The sequence below is a fragment of the Coturnix japonica genome, chromosome 1 (assembly GCF_054131305.1).
Source record: "Coturnix japonica strain WE chromosome 1, WE-NBRP24, whole genome shotgun sequence".
In the NCBI taxonomy this organism is placed as follows: Eukaryota; Metazoa; Chordata; class Aves; order Galliformes; family Phasianidae; genus Coturnix; species Coturnix japonica.
The window spans coordinates 93,937,507-93,952,961 of record NC_140663.1 but is presented as its reverse complement, the minus strand read 5'-3'; the positions used below and the strand labels follow the sequence as shown (position 1 = coordinate 93,952,961).

Below are 15,455 nucleotides of genomic sequence, written 5' to 3'. Positions count from 1 at the left end.
CCTGTGCATGAAGGACACCATCAACATCCCTGTTTCTGTCGATTTCGCAGCAGGTAATTTCTTGAAAAGCAAGAAGCTGCTGGTTTTCAATCAAAGGAAGTTCAATACCAGATCAACTTCTCATTTTCTTTATAAATGAAATATCAGATAGCAAAAATCTTGGGTTAGGAGCTTATTTCATAGACAGAAAGAGCGTGAAGTCTGTCTCGAAAAATGAGTCTGCCAGTTAAAACTTGTGCAGTGGGACTGCAGGTTTCATGCTGAAGCTGCATGCTGAAAATACAGTGAATGAAATTGTTCCTTGTTACAAAAGGTAAGAGATTCATAGCTGAAATACCAGGGTTGCACTATGGTAGTCTTCACTTACCCTCAGGTATTAAATAGTTTAACGTGGTGTTGTTGTTTTGTTTTCCTTCAATAAAATGTTTTAAAAGGTGATATAACCACTCGAGTTGTTTGCTTGAAAGCTCCTATCTCCAAGCTAGAGATGTGACAGACAAATCCATTAACTCGCCATCCTTGCTTAAGGGCATCTAAAGGAGTTCAATTTCAGAAGCTGAGATTTGCATTATTCATGATCATGATCTAAATGCTTTAGTTCTGTTTACAGTGTGTGTTAATTGCTCCTGTATTTCTTTATGATTAGTAACTTTTAGCTGTCTTAATCAATAAGATGAAGTGCTATGCTGAGCAGTTAATTACGATGGCCCTGTCAGCTCAAAATAAAGCAAGCTTAAATGTGCTTGTGGCTTGTTTGAATAATTGGATTAAGCTAGAAATCTTGTCTCTTCTGAAAGGAATGAGGTTTTAAGTAGACAGTCGTAGGCTGTCCCCTTAGTTAGACTGATAGCATTCCCAGTAAACAGCCACATTTGTTTTTTTCAGCTGTAATTGGAGAAGGTGAAGGAAAATAAAACCAAACCAAATTTGAAGTGTAGAGACCACATATCATGGAGTGAACAACTTGCTTCTGTTTCATTTGAAGTTTTGGTTGAGCTACACTGAATCTGTAAAGAAAAAAACTTGTCACTTGGAGGATTTTATGAAGCGATGCATCGCTTTTGGGGTGCTCTGGAGTTGCTTAAATAGCAATGTAGTAGTTCTACTTATCAAGGCAAGCTGGATAACTTGTCAGTTTTTGGAAGACTCTCTAATTACTCAGTGGAAGGAAAGGGATGGTTGACTGCTAAATCAAGTAGAAGTGATTTCTGAGGCAGAAGAAGGGAAATCATTGCCAGTAGAGCAGTTCCAGTTTCAGTTTTTAAGTTCAACCACAGTAACATGTTAGCATCTTAAAGAAGGCAGGAAGCTAAATGGTCTCTCCTTTTCAAAAACCAAAAGCTGAAATGCTTGTTTTAATAGTAGCATTTTAACTTGCAGTGATAATCTAACATGTGAGGGTAGTTAGATGTTGACTCAGTGTTTCTGGATGCAGTGTATTCCATCATTTTAAGCATATAAAATTCATGAATCTTTCTTTTTTTTTTTCTGTTTTGTTTAAATGAAGAGTGAAGGAATTAAAGATACTGGATTTGTAATACCTCTTGTAAAGGAGTATTTCAGTTTCCCGAGTTTTGCATGAATTCTTAATGATTTTAATATTTCCCTTGAGAAATCTTCTAGCTAAAAAATTAAAAGTGAAAAAAATAGGCATTAAAACATAAGTGAATACTCTACCATATCTTGAATGTGACGGGCTCACTTCTGGGAAGTGGATGGCTACGAATCCCTGTTGGCTTCTCATAACAAATGTAACCTGAAGAGGAGACTTTTTTGTGTGTGTATGTTGAGTTTCTCAGATGATAACATCGAACCATGTACCAGCGTTATTTGTTACCAGGTAGACAATTCCTGAGGGCAGAACAGGTGCAAAGATCACCTGATATGCATTATTGATGAGGTCTCTCAGAATGGTGTCAGCTAATCTGCCAGCCTTTGCCATACAGGAGGAAGGCCCATCCCCTTTCCTCTATCCTTCCTTCCCTCCTACATGCTGCAGGCTGTCTCTGGTGCCTGTGGTCCTCCTGGGTGTAATCTGATAAAGTGGGAGGCAGATGACCCCAAAGGGAAGGAGGGAGCTGAGAGAAGAACAGCGCTTCTTTCTGTGGGATTGTAAGATGCTTATGGTAGAGTCCACAGATTGTCTGTGGAGATGCTGAGAGGCCCTTCACACACCTGGTTGTAGCAGGTCCACAGGGTTAGCATGGGCTAACCTTATAGTGCCAAATGGTGAGAACTGAACAAAGTAGAAGTGTTGGCAATGCAACCTTACCTGTCCCCTTCTTAATCAGAGGCACACTGTGGAATAGGCTTCTCAGGGAGGCGGTTGAGTCACCATCCCTGGATGTGCTTAGGAGCCGTTTGGATGTGGTGCTCAGGGACTTGGTTTAACAGAGGGTTGTTAGAGTTAGAGGGTAGTATGGTTCGGTCATGGCTGGATGTGATGGCTTTCAAGGTCTTTTCCAACCTGAGCAATTCTATGATTCCATGATTTTCTAGTAGTTCAGTTTGGTTTAATTTCCCAAAGGATTTGCAGCTTACAGAGTTGAGCCTAGTACTCAAGTAGAAAAGGAAGGCACACAGGCAATAAGCCAGGGAATGCTCTGGGTTGTTACACTGATGGTCTAACTGTGCAAGGAGTGGCTTCCCTTAGTTTTATTTTAAGCATCAAATAAGCATTAACAGGGCTAGTGTGGTTTCTCTAGTGCTGTCGGCAGGTGTCCTTTTATTTGGCAATATTCACATCTCTCCCAAGATTTTGCAAACAGTTTTCCACTTCTGTTTAGACAGGAAGATGGTGCCTTGTTTATTTCATTGTTGTAGATCAGGAGGAGGAGGGTTAGCTCAATAGCAGGAATTATACTGATATTCAGGTTTAATGAATGAGAATGATGGGAACATCCTTTCATGGTGTGTATTTGTGCGTAATGATAGTAATAAACAGCAGTTTCACTGGACTGTGAGATAGAAGGATCCTAAGGTTGTTTATACCATATGAAAAGCTCCACAGCAATGACAAAGAACTGGTAAAAATCAGTGCTGCATGAGACATTGCTGTGCCACAGGAGTGGCAATGAGGAGTTCACCTCCTGGGACTGGCTGATGCCTGCTGATTTTTTCAGCCTCTTGTAATCCAGTTCACAGTCAGTGCAGCATGGCCTGTTCCCATTCCTGGCTGGGAGCAGGTTCTTTGGCTGGTGTTGGACACGCACTTGCTGTTGTTGCCTTCCCAGGAGTTTTCACTCAGCTTCGCTGTTGTGGTAGGCTTGCTGATCCTTTCATTTCAGCTGCTGATTTATCTGCTTCTAAAAGGCTTTGTTACCCAGGCAGCATCTTGAGATTGATTTCATCAATGGTAGGGATTAAGATGAATTAGAGGGCAGGTAGGGTGCACCTTGGGGATAAAGAGAGGCCTGTGGCTTTTTGAAAACAGGACATTTGAAATTGTTTCCTGTTTTCACTGACCCATAATTTGAATTCTGGGGTGATTTTTATCGGTGATCAAAATGGCTAGGTACATGTAACACTGGAACAGCATCTTTAAAATGCTTAATTGCACACAAGTACTTTTTACCTTTCCAGGTTTGGGAAAGAAATAATGTAGACTGGGTTCCACAGATGTTACTTCTTTTTTCTTCTATTCCTTGTGCAGTATTTAAATCAATGCAGAGGTCTGTGAGTGAGGATTGCATTCAGTTCAGAGCCCCATGTAAGGAGGGATTCTGCCAGGTGATGCTGGGTTGGGCTGGGCACTGTTACAGCAAGGATTAGCACTGGCTTAGAGCATCTTAACACTGTGTTTTAATATTGAGTTTGGTAGATGATATTCTGTAATATTTTATTGAGCTAAACCCTTACCATTCCTGTTTGATACCACCTCATCCAGTCAGAAGAAAGCTTAAGTGAAAGCTGCTACTTCTAACTCACTAAGCTGATAAGGCATGATGTGATGCATCCTGGGTGTTCAACATGTCAATAAACTTGAGATGGTCTTGAAAAAGGTTGTGCGTTGTTCTTTTGGTATTTGTTGGCGACTTCCCTTTACCTCCCAGCACCAGGATACCACGCATGTTTTGAATGTTAAATTTCTGTAATCGGCTCTGAATGTTGTTCTTTGTTTAGCCCATGTTGTGAGGTAATTTTGGGTCCTGGAAAAGTTTATTTACAGCTTTAGACTTTGCGTTACATTATTGCAGCATGTCTGAATTTCAGTGGTGATGTTATTTAGACTTATCAAATCTCCTCTATTCAGTTTCTGTCTTTGCGGCCATGGATGGGTGAGCTTAGCCTTTGATTCAGGCTTGCTTATGCTGTTGTAGCTTTAGAAAGACTGAAATGTCAGAAGTGAGTGTAAAACTTATTTTTTCTTCTCCTTTCAGGTGCCTGCTGATGGAAATGCTGGATTGTTGGCAGAGCCTCAAATTGCCATGTTCTGTGGCAAACTCAATATGCACATGAATGTTCAGAATGGAAAATGGGAATCTGACCCCTCTGGGACCAAGACCTGTATCGGCACTAAAGAAGGGATTCTGCAGTATTGCCAGGAAGTAAGTCTCTTGTTTGGGAGGTAGCTGTGGTGTTTCTGTTTAAGAACCTACATGCAGGTGCTTACAGGAGAACTGAATCTCCATAGGGAACTTCCCTTTCTATTTTTCTCTTCTGCTCTATTGCCCTTTTGTACTTCTGAAAGATGTTCTCCCCAGAGGCTGTTAAAACAGCTTCAGAAACTGGCTGCAAGAGGATTATTGAGACTATTGTTGGATAATTTTGTACCTGTCTTATGCTTATGGGGAGGCTAACTTCATAACTCAGAAGTTCATTGTACGTTTATAAAGCATTTAAATCAGTTTAACATTTAAAATGTGTTTTTTTGTTTGTTTGTTTTGTTTTGTTTTTTTTTCTTTCTGGACTGATCTTGGAAGTCCACATCCACTGTTATTGTACCATCATAATGTAATATTCTGGGTCGCTCCAGAATTACTGCTCTCTTCACCACACTGAACCATTCAGAGTTTCTTAATAGAAAGAGCTTGCCCTATAGATGAAGTCACAATGAACAGTTTCATATTCGAGAGCAGTAACTTATTACCCTCTCACTCATGACCTAAGAACAGACTGTGTATCTAATTTTGTTTTGTTTCCATGCTGTGAAAGCACGATAACCTTGTACCAGCGTGTGACAATTTGAAAAGAAAATGTGGATTTCATGCAATGAAACAAAAGGGCACGCCTTGAGTTGCTTTAGTCCTTATGTCTTTTTATGCCGTCTCTGCTGTTTTCTTTTAAAGCAGAGGTTATTGCTTATTGCTGTAGCAGTAGCTGTCTTGCCTCCTAAATGTCAAACCGATTCTTGTGAAAATGCCTCTTTAAGAAGCAAGATAATTCACACTTCAGATCTCTTCTCTCTTAGCATCTTCATCGCTGTCCTTTCACCCATTGATTGATTGTTCCTTCTGTTTCTTATGATGTTTTGTTCAGTTGTTTGAGGCTGGGATTTATGGTCTTGAATATAAATTTTAAGAAAGATCTTCTGGTTGATATTAAAATGGATTCTTCACCAATAGCTTTCTCTTAATAAAATAGTATTACTTTTTGAAATTAATAGTATTTTTGCCTACTACTAACAAAAATGCCAAACATGACATACTGGCAGGATTTAAAAGGCTGCTTCTTGTTTTTCACTGTCTGCTTTGAGTTATCTCAATGAAGTTGTTTTATGCATAGTGATAATACTGAGGGGGGGAAGGGAATAAGGAGATAAGTAAATAAAAACCCATGAGGTAGAAAGTAGTTCTGAAGATACAGAAAGAAACACATTAATTTACATTAAATAAGAACAGCAACTTCAGGCAGTTCTAAGGCAGGAATGGTTCAGAATTGACAGTGCAGTTACAGATACAAAAGGATTCCAGAACAAGGACTGGGAACTGCAAAACTCAGCTGAATGTCAGGTGATGTAGAAATTTTGCGTCGTAGAGAAAAAATGTTCTCATGTGATAAATAAAAATGAAAAGGAAAGCAAAAGCAGTTGGAAGGCAGTAGCTTTATACTGACAGATGACAAAGGGATCAATAAGTGAAATCATTACTTGCATATAGTAAAAGAATTGTTCACCATAACAGCAGCCAAAAGCAGACACAGGCACACAGTCAGAGTGTGTGAAGTCTTTGACTTTAAAGACTAGGAGAGCTGAACCAGCCAAGGGCTCGAGCAGCTTGGACGCTCACATGAGCCCTGCTCAGAGTAGGGGGAGGTCTAGGTAATCCTTATAGGTCCCTTTCATCTTCTTTATTTTTGCGAGTCTAAACATTTTTCCCACTGGAGAAAAGACAGAGAAGAAGAGAGCTTCTGTCACTTGGGTTTTTGAGAGTTACATATTTAACTACAGTGCAGCAATAGCCTTGATTTATGTGCAGATTGTCTGCTGTTTACCTTGGCTGTGAGATAGCGTTTGCTGTTGTCAGGCCCAGGGAATGTGGCAAATATGCATTTCTCATTATCAGGAGGCAATAAGCATCAAGGTTAAAATATGGTACCTCTTGCATTGGAACAGAATGTGGCTGAAATCTCCTTTCTTCTTAGTTTTACCAAATACAGTCTCTTCCTTCCATTTTTTCCTCAAATAGATGACAGTTCCTTCTTGGGATGCAGTCTTTCTCGGTGTAGGCAGAGGTTAAGTTTCTGTACTCCACTAACGAAGACGACAGGTACTCTGCCTGGGCATTGTGTCAGCTTCCTTCTGTCCTCAGTCTGGCTGGAGCAGCAGCTGCTGGTACCACACTACTAGGAGACTGTTTTTCCAACTCTGAACAGAACATTGAAATGACAGGGAGCAGGAGATGACGAGATCTTTTTCCTTCATTTCTAGTAAGAAATCCATTCTATCCATTATGTTATTCTACCTCGTTTTGGTCACAGGTACATTGTGTAACGTTCTCACTGTTTCTGTAATGCAAGAGATGTTGCTCTATGCTGTAGATCCTGCAGAAGCAACCTATGCCCCCAGTTCCTTACTTCCATGGCTTTTTCTTCCATGAAGGTATCTTGAAATGAATCAGTGAATGTCCTCTATAATCAAAGTTTATAACAGTAGACGTGTTCCTCTGTTTCCTTATAAGTGATTTCAAAAAGAGCTTTTCTTTACAACCCAAGGCTGGAACATGTATGGAGCACAGAAGGACTTAGATTTCTTCTCTGGAAAAGATGTTACAGGTATCCTTGCTTGTTTTCCTTGAGATTGTCATAGCTGCCTCTCCTTGTCCTTTGCCAGTGTAGGTGGATTTTGGAAGTCTTGATGGAGGAAGTAACAGTAAAGGAGCATTGCGGGGCAGAAAGGGAGGAAAAAGTAATAAGCAGAACCACCTACGTGTTTTAAGGATATCTGTTGCTTGTTGTTTCTTCTCATTTTTTGAGTGGGAGCTCTGTGCAGTACAGGAACTGTCTGGATTTATTTTTGAATAGCACATCCCACAGTTAAAATATGACAACTCTCAGACTTATTTGAAGGGAGATGGAAGGTACTTGAATGCTACTTTCTGATTTCCTTGCGTTCAGTTAAACTCTGTTCCTATGCTAACAAGAAGGTGGAAGCAGGGCACACTGATCTCTTCAACCTGGAAATCAGTGCAGTCTCTTATGTTTTTAAGCTAGGACAAACTAGGTAAAAATTATTAACACTGGCTTGTTTGCTGAAGAGATAGCAACAGATAGCAACCTAAGCTCTGATTGCTTTTCTTTTATTACTTTTTTTTTTTTTTTTTTTAATAGAAAAAGATCAAATGTTCCTGTGTAGAATTAAACACTGTCTAGAGAGGTACAATTTACTCATGCATGTTATCTTCTAATCTCAAACTAAATAGCATGCTATTTGTACCCATTATTGAAAAGTAAAACGGCATGGGCCTGAATTGCGTACGGTTGTCAAATACAAGTGCTGCTGGCACTAGAACAATGTTTATTCAGGTTGCATTAATGTAAATGGAGTGGTTACACCTGTGTATGTGCCGAAAGCATTAACATGTTGTGAGTATACCAGCTGACACTTCAAATCAAGCCATCGGTCAATCTAGGCCTGTCGCTGACTCTGCACTACCAGCTGTTACAGAGGGATGTTGAAAAAAACCCTGCCATTTGTAATTACTGCACTACCAGCTCCCTGGGGAAAGCTGCTTCCCAACAGCTATTGATTGCAAGTTAGCTGAAGCCCTGGAATGCGGGGACTGCTGCTCCTGAGTTTGTTTTTTGTTTAGTGGGAGAGACTTGGTGTCCACACCTACAGATGTTCAAGTGAAGTGTGGAGGCAGCTCTGATGTGGCATGTTACTGTGGAAGGAGAATGCATTTTGGAGCAGGTTCTGCTCACTGAAACCGAAGCAGCTGCTTATCTTGCTAAGTGGTTCTCATAAAACTTAAGCTGGAACCTGCCCTTTGGCAAAGTACATATTTTCATAGTCACGTGAGTATGAGAAGTAGGAAGTTAATTTAGGTCTGTTCAGTTCCTCGTTCAAGTGGACTGAGTGTTTGGGTGAAAAATATTGGTGTATGGTGTATGATATTAATAATTTTAAACAACTACTACATGCTGGATTTTTACATCTGGTAATTAGCTTATGTTATAGAAGTTGCTTGAAGGGCTGAAATTATTTTGCAGTCTGTGTTAGGTGTCCAAAATAAATTGTGAAAGCAGCATTCTAAGCTTGCAGAAAATTCACGTTGCCTGATATGTATCCACTTTTCCCTTACTTAATTTGGAAGTTCTTAGCTTTACTTAAGTATGCGTGGAATTTTACAGAATGGAAAGGAGCTGTTCTGAAGATTGTTTTCAAAAACAAATCAAAACTATAGTATTAATTGTTTGAGTCTAGATATTGCTTGCACTATTGACTGGATGGAGTTAAACCTAGGAACTTAGGGATGTGCGCATTCCCTTTAGCCAGCAACTGGCTCCCTCCTAGATAGTTGGGTAGAGCTTGTTGTATCTTCCAAAGCAGAATATCAGTGTTGGCTTCAAGAGGTGTTAGACCTGGCATCTCTGAATGCACACAACTGCTTGGAATCTTTGTGAGGTCATGCATACATCCACTTCCGTCTTGAATATCCAGAGCCATGAGTGTTTTGCAAAGAACGTGTATTTCTTAGAGAAGTCCTTCTCAGAAACTAAAAATGAATTGTAACTGCACACTGCTTTGCTGTAGCTGGATTATTATTATTATTTTTGTGCTACATGGAGCAGAAAACAAGATAAATTAAGATAAGAGATAAAGTGTCATAGCTATTGACAAAACAATGTTGACGTTTGTAACCTCTAATTATCATTCTTCCAAAGAGGATGTTTTTGTCTGCAGTTCAAATCTAAATATCTCCTCTTCTACTCTGTAGCTATTTCCCAATATATATGTCTTATCACAGCAGACCCTGCTGAAGAGTCCTCAAGTCTGTTCTTTTGGAGGTAGACAAGGGAGCCATCACATCAGGCTTACTGCCGCATCTTCATTTTGGTTTGCTTGTTTGACTCCATACCTCCAGGGTGTCAGAGAATCCTTCTGTTCCTGTTGCCCTGGGTGCCATGCAATCCAAAATTGGGCAGGCAGGACTGATAGCTGCACTTCCGTTTCTCTCTAGTCTTTCTCTTTATTGAGGGCTATGAGTTTGTTAAAGGAATTGTTGGACAGACAGGAATACTGATACTTTTTAATACATGAATTAAAAATAAGGCTTTTCTTCTGAGAGGAGAATTTGAGATGTAATGAAAATAATCTTGCTTCTTCGATAATGGTTTCTTTCCACGGTATCCTGTCATTTTCATCCTAATATGAATTGTTGTTTCTATCTAGGCAATACGATGTGCTCTTTTTAATTTCTCAAACTGAATGACCATTGTATTGAAGAAGAGATGGAATTTTAAACTTGAGCTCCTCTAAACTAATCTTTAAAAGCTATACATTTTGCTCAGAAGAGAATGGTCCATTTAATGAAAAATCGTGGAAAACATACAGATTTTTGGCATCACAGACTCTCCTTAAAACAAATGGCATTTTTAAGACGCATGTGTTCATGTGTTCTCGGAGGTGTGCAGTCATTCCTACAGGATTAGGTGAACGATATCATACTGTTCTCTGCACTGATTATTGAGCTCTTTAGTTTTATTTAAATTATTGTCCGTGGAACAGTCAAATTAATTTACGCTGCCAGGGCTTGAACCTCATTTGCCTTAACAAAAGTTTCGATTTTGGAAATGCAGATTCTGTAATGGGTGATGTGTATCGTGTGGTTAAGCTTTAGTACGTTCATGGTATGACTTTCTTGAGAAAGAGGAGCTTTCTAACCCAAATGCTGTAATCTGCTATTTAAATTTATTAGTCACTTGATTTGAGATATAACTTAGCATCTTTCAACATATGCGTTGCTTTCCTTTGTTGTGGTATTGAAGAGGAGCTCTCTTTTCCCTGTGTGGACTTCTTTGTATGATCTGAAAATAAAGGAAATGAAAACTATCAATCTCAATATATTTTATTGTTTTTATAATAAATGTTCCAACTTCTTTTGAAGAAACCTGTTTTTCTTAGTGAGGGAGAGCGATTCTGCTTGAAGGCCAAAGAAGGAAAAGGGATAAAAATGCAAGAGGATTGTCTATGTAAATATATTTTGGTGAATCTGTACAGAAGTGCCTAAGGAGGGCAGCTATGCTGCATTTTCCCCCTAGACTAATTTTGAATTTCACAGATAAGATAGTTGGGGTGAATGGTTCGATTTATTGCCAGATTCCATCAGCGTAGCCTTTGTGCCAGGAGTAGGATGAGACGATTGTTTCTGCTGTCCTCTAAAACATACAAGCACAATGGCTTATGGGCAGAGTTGGACTAGCAGATAACCCTTTAGCATGTGATTAGATATCGAAAGGCATCTACTACATTGAGGATGGAAAAGACAAGGAAAGATATTAAAATATTTTTAGTGTGCACTGCTGGTGGCTTGCTCTGAAAGGTTACAAAGAGACCCACTACCACACTTCAGCAAGGTCTCTGTCATTGCCTAGAGGGGAGAATGAAGCTCAGAGAACCCATGGCCCCACTGAAGCCCAGGAAACACACCTGAGTGTGGTGTTAGATGGTGTCTGCAGAAATGTTACCTCTCCTGCAGCTGTGGTGTTGCTTGGAAGATGTCTTGATGGGGATGAGGCAGTGGAACTCTACTGCTGCATTTCACCACCTTTCTATGTAGAAAGATCTTAGTACGTTGTCTGCTCTTCTAAGATGCGTCTCCCCTGACATCTTGCCCTATATAGCTTTAAGATGGACTTTTATCAGCTGTTCCTTCAATAAATAATGTCATAAGCCCAAGAGACTCTAGGCATAAAGTGGGAAGATCACCTCAAGTAAAGAAAATATGTCACTGTTACGCATCAACTCTTTTGAGAAAGAAATATCTGTGCTAATCTGCTTTCTCCACCTTTCCAGATGGTAGTTGCATGGGCACTTTAGACTGGCACAGATCTATTCCACTTTCCAAAAGGTCATCCTGGGTTATCTTTAATTCCTGGCACTTTCCACTGTGATGCGGTTTTTATTCTTCAGAGGATGTTTTCAGAAGTAGGTCAGCTCCTTGATCCAGCTTCTGTGTTATTGCTGGCTCACGGGGAAGTGTTAGTGGTAAATGGAGAAGAGATGGAATGAGGCAGGAATCATTCCTTGGCAATCTCAGATCTGTGTCCAATTAAAGGTACTGAAACCATGGCCATAGTATCCACAATCCTACCTCTGCAGATGGATGGGTGCAAGTGTGATTCCTTCTTGGGTTTTTGGGAGCTGCCTTGTTGTGGGTTTTTGGGTGTGTGGGTTTATTTTTGAAGGTTTAGGGGTTTCATTTCTTTCTGGTCACTGTTTATGACTACATGAGTGCCTGAACAGGCAGCATGTGTTGTGGCAACCTGTATTTTTGGATCATCCTCTTTGCTTGTGGAAGGTCATACAGCTTTCCCATGCTATAACGTTAATAGCTTTTTCCAGGCAGTGGTAGTGGTGTTGTCTTTTGGGGGACCTTCTCCCTATTCTTTTTCTTCCTCCTTTCTTTTTCCTTATATCATCCTTTGTGCGCTTTAAAGTAATTGGAAATCAGTGATATTGACTGGAGATCTGTTTTTCATCATTATAGTACATATGAAGTTGATGAGTAGCAGACGGTGGGCTGATCTGTCTAGGTTAGTAGCACAGAATCATTTCAAATTCAGAAGCCTGAATGTGCAAGTCAGGGGAAAAGATACTTTATGTACATTTCCAATTGTTAGTTCTGCAAGCAAACATTAGAAAAGAAAAAAAACTGTTTCTCTTGCTCATGGCTTTGAGGCTGTGAAGAAGGTGATGAGTGCTTGAATTCATGGCAGGGCAATGCCCAGAAGTTGGATGGGGGAAATATTCTTTGATTTCTGGGGCATTCTGTGCTGTTTTTTGTTTTTTTTCCCAAGCAGATTATTAACTGCTTCTTTCTAAGCCATGTCATGACATTATCATCTGGTTAGTGTTTATCCAATTAAGATATTACACCGTACTGAATGGAATGCCTGCTTTAATCTTCCAAATACTGCATACCTCTGTTTAATCAAAAATCCCACTGATAGTCTGTTTTGATAAATGCGTGGTGATTACAGAAAATAATGCTCTCAATACCAGATGGTTGTGGATTTAGTCATGGAGAGGTCTCTGAGTACCTGGCCAATTATTGATTCCTTCACCTGCCTTTTCCTTTACATGTATATAGTGTGGTTGTCAACAGTTCTAGCGGAATTTTAGCTGTCCATTTTTTTTTCTGACATGAGTGGGGTGAGAATTCCACTCAGGAGTTTTACAGCTAATGTTTGAATGGTGAAAATCTCCTTGTAAATCTTTTAGAATTCTTGATGCCTCTGGCTTAACTGTGAGACTAAAAAGAGAGTGCTGGGTGTAAGTTCCTTAAGGCATTTCCAAGGTATTAGGAGGCCCTGGGATGAAACCTTCCTAGGGAAGGGATTGTTCAGTAATGACAATACCATGTTTAATACTTTAATTCTGTCTAGGTATGAATATTGAAACACAAATACCACTAATCTGAATATGGAGAAACATAGTCTGATACAATCTTTTATCTTAACAGTTTAGTTTCTTTCTATAAATATTATTGTGGGTTAGAAAATCATTGATCCTATGGAAATTCAAGAAGTAATAAGCAAGGTGACCAAAGAAGAAACTATATTTCTAAGCATATAAACAGTCTTATAATCCAGTGCAATTAAATTTATTTGGTTCTTATCCAGTGCCATGTATCTTTTTGAGTGAACTGTTGCAGCTAACATTGTGTGTTCCCACACAACTTGGCAAATTTGTAGTCTCCATCTAAGAGGAAAAAAACATTCATTCAAGAGATCTAAGGGGTGCTGGCAAGATTGATCTTATAAAACCTAACTCATAATACTGTGTAAATTGATATGTGTATACTTGGTAGTTTAGATGAGTTTCTCATTGAAACTCTCATTTGGAGTTGCAAAGAGGTCAGTGGCTGTGTCAATCTGTAATTACTTACTGAAGTCTGGAAGATGGCTTTGAGTATTTTAGTGCTGATATGGATCCGAGCTGCTAAGCTGAGCAGTGGTGTGATGCTTCACTATCGCTGTTTTATTCCTCTAGTTTGGATGTTTTATACAGGAGCACCTCATTGGTTTGCATATTTGAAGCACCACGGAGGACCCGGGACTTTCATATGCACAGCCAAATTTTGTTGTTCCCAAACATATCCACTTCATCATACTTCAAATTATGGCATCTTTAACTTCAGATCTGTGGAAAAGAACAAACATTCTCTCCCATGAGATAGTCAGATTGCTTGAACTAATTTTAGTGTTCCTTATAAAACTAGCAGTTAGGAGTGCTGCTGCAGAGCATTTAAGCAGAAATGTTGAGCTGAAGTGGTACATGCTGTTGAAGAAGGAGTCAGTTTTGTTCCCCTCCTCCTCATGTCTGCTCTGCCACATTTCAGCATATGTCTGATCTTGTGATGAGGAAGTTTAGAGAACTGAAGTGGCATGAAGCTCACTCCCACAAGCAAATAGAAAGGATTATTTTCTTTCTTTGAACCAGTTCTCAGGGGGCTGGAGGGGTTGAAGTATTTATACAGGGAGGTGACAGGTAAGGACAGGATTTTCTTCTGACAGCTGGCCCACAGGACTAGCTTTGCTGTGGGGTTTGAACAGACTTTTGAGGACAAACTGTTAAGGGATGTCTGAAGGCAGTACAACAATCTGCTTCTTTGTCATATGCATTTTTAGAAACATGTCCAGTTAATATCTGCCTTTCCCCAGCAACATTTCTCTGGCAGTGGGCAATATGAACGGTTTATGTGGAAGAAACAATTGGCTTTAGTAGGTCCTGAAAGGTATGCGTTAAATTAAGCCTACGATGAAGAACAGGTCACATTCTACATAACCTGGGGTGCAGATGGGGCTCTATAATTTAGGGCAGCAGCAAGGTACATGAAAATTTGTAATACCAAAATCTGTGTGAGAATGGAGATAAAGGAAAGTAGGTGAAGATAAAGAATGGTGAGTGAGGGTGGCATTTTTAGACAGGATGATGATAGCAGGAGAGAGGAGAACTGACAATTGCATGAAAGACTAATAAGTTAGATGTCATACATTAGCCTCCTAGCGTTGGTCTGAGGTGAAATTGTGTCCTTAGGTCACTTGTTAAGCACTCCTTACACAGGCTTTGCCATACAGTATTTTTAGAAATAGGGTGTGGACCTCCACCTCAAATGCCCAAATCCCAACTGCTGCTGGTTTCCCTGCTGCTCTTGCTGGATTTTGCAGCTGAAAGTCCACCTGGCTACCCATAGCTGCTACTGCACCCAGTAGTGTCTCACTTTTGGAAGTACTAACCAAACTAAAGCATATCTGTTTAACAGTTACCCTGCTAAACAATGGAAACTGTTGAACCACAGAGTAATAAAGGAGACTGCATGATAATGTAATCCTGAAGATAAGAGCAATCCAAGCTTTGATCTACTTCTTTCACTTCCAGAATTTGCAGCACAGCAGCAGGTGTGGTTCTGCAGGGCAGGAAGTATTTCTCCCAGAATAAGCCAAAACAGCATGAGGTGCTAAGGACTTTTATTTCTTCTTTCATTAACAGTTTGAACAAATGATTCCTTCAAGAAGTACTTGCTTAGAGTGGTAAAATGATTTCTTTGTTTCTTACTTGCAGTCCAATCTCATGAACTTTGTTCCTGTTGTGGTACATTATCATACTTCCTTTTAATATCAAGTTCTCAGAGGATTTTGAGGAACAAATAAACTAGAGGCAATTGTAATAACTGAAATGACTATATTACTGCCACCTGAGTTGGGATTACTACTATACCTCCATCACGATGACACCTAGAGTAACCTGTTTGTGTATTATTAATATAAAAATGAGTTTTTCTGCTTAGTAA

The 15,455-nt window shown here is 39.7% G+C and overlaps 1 protein-coding gene across 2 annotated transcripts in view; it reads left to right on the top strand.

Annotated features, from left to right (window-relative positions):
* APP (amyloid beta precursor protein) overlaps positions 1-15,455 on the top strand; it is a 185,768-nt gene that overhangs the window by 32,895 nt on the left and 137,418 nt on the right. For both annotated transcript variants that reach the window (XM_015880839.3, XM_015880829.3), the window contains exon 2: positions 4,380-4,547. In XM_015880839.3, coding sequence (XP_015736325.2) covers positions 4,380-4,547 — 168 coding nt within the window. The remainder of the gene's footprint in view (positions 1-4,379; positions 4,548-15,455) is intronic.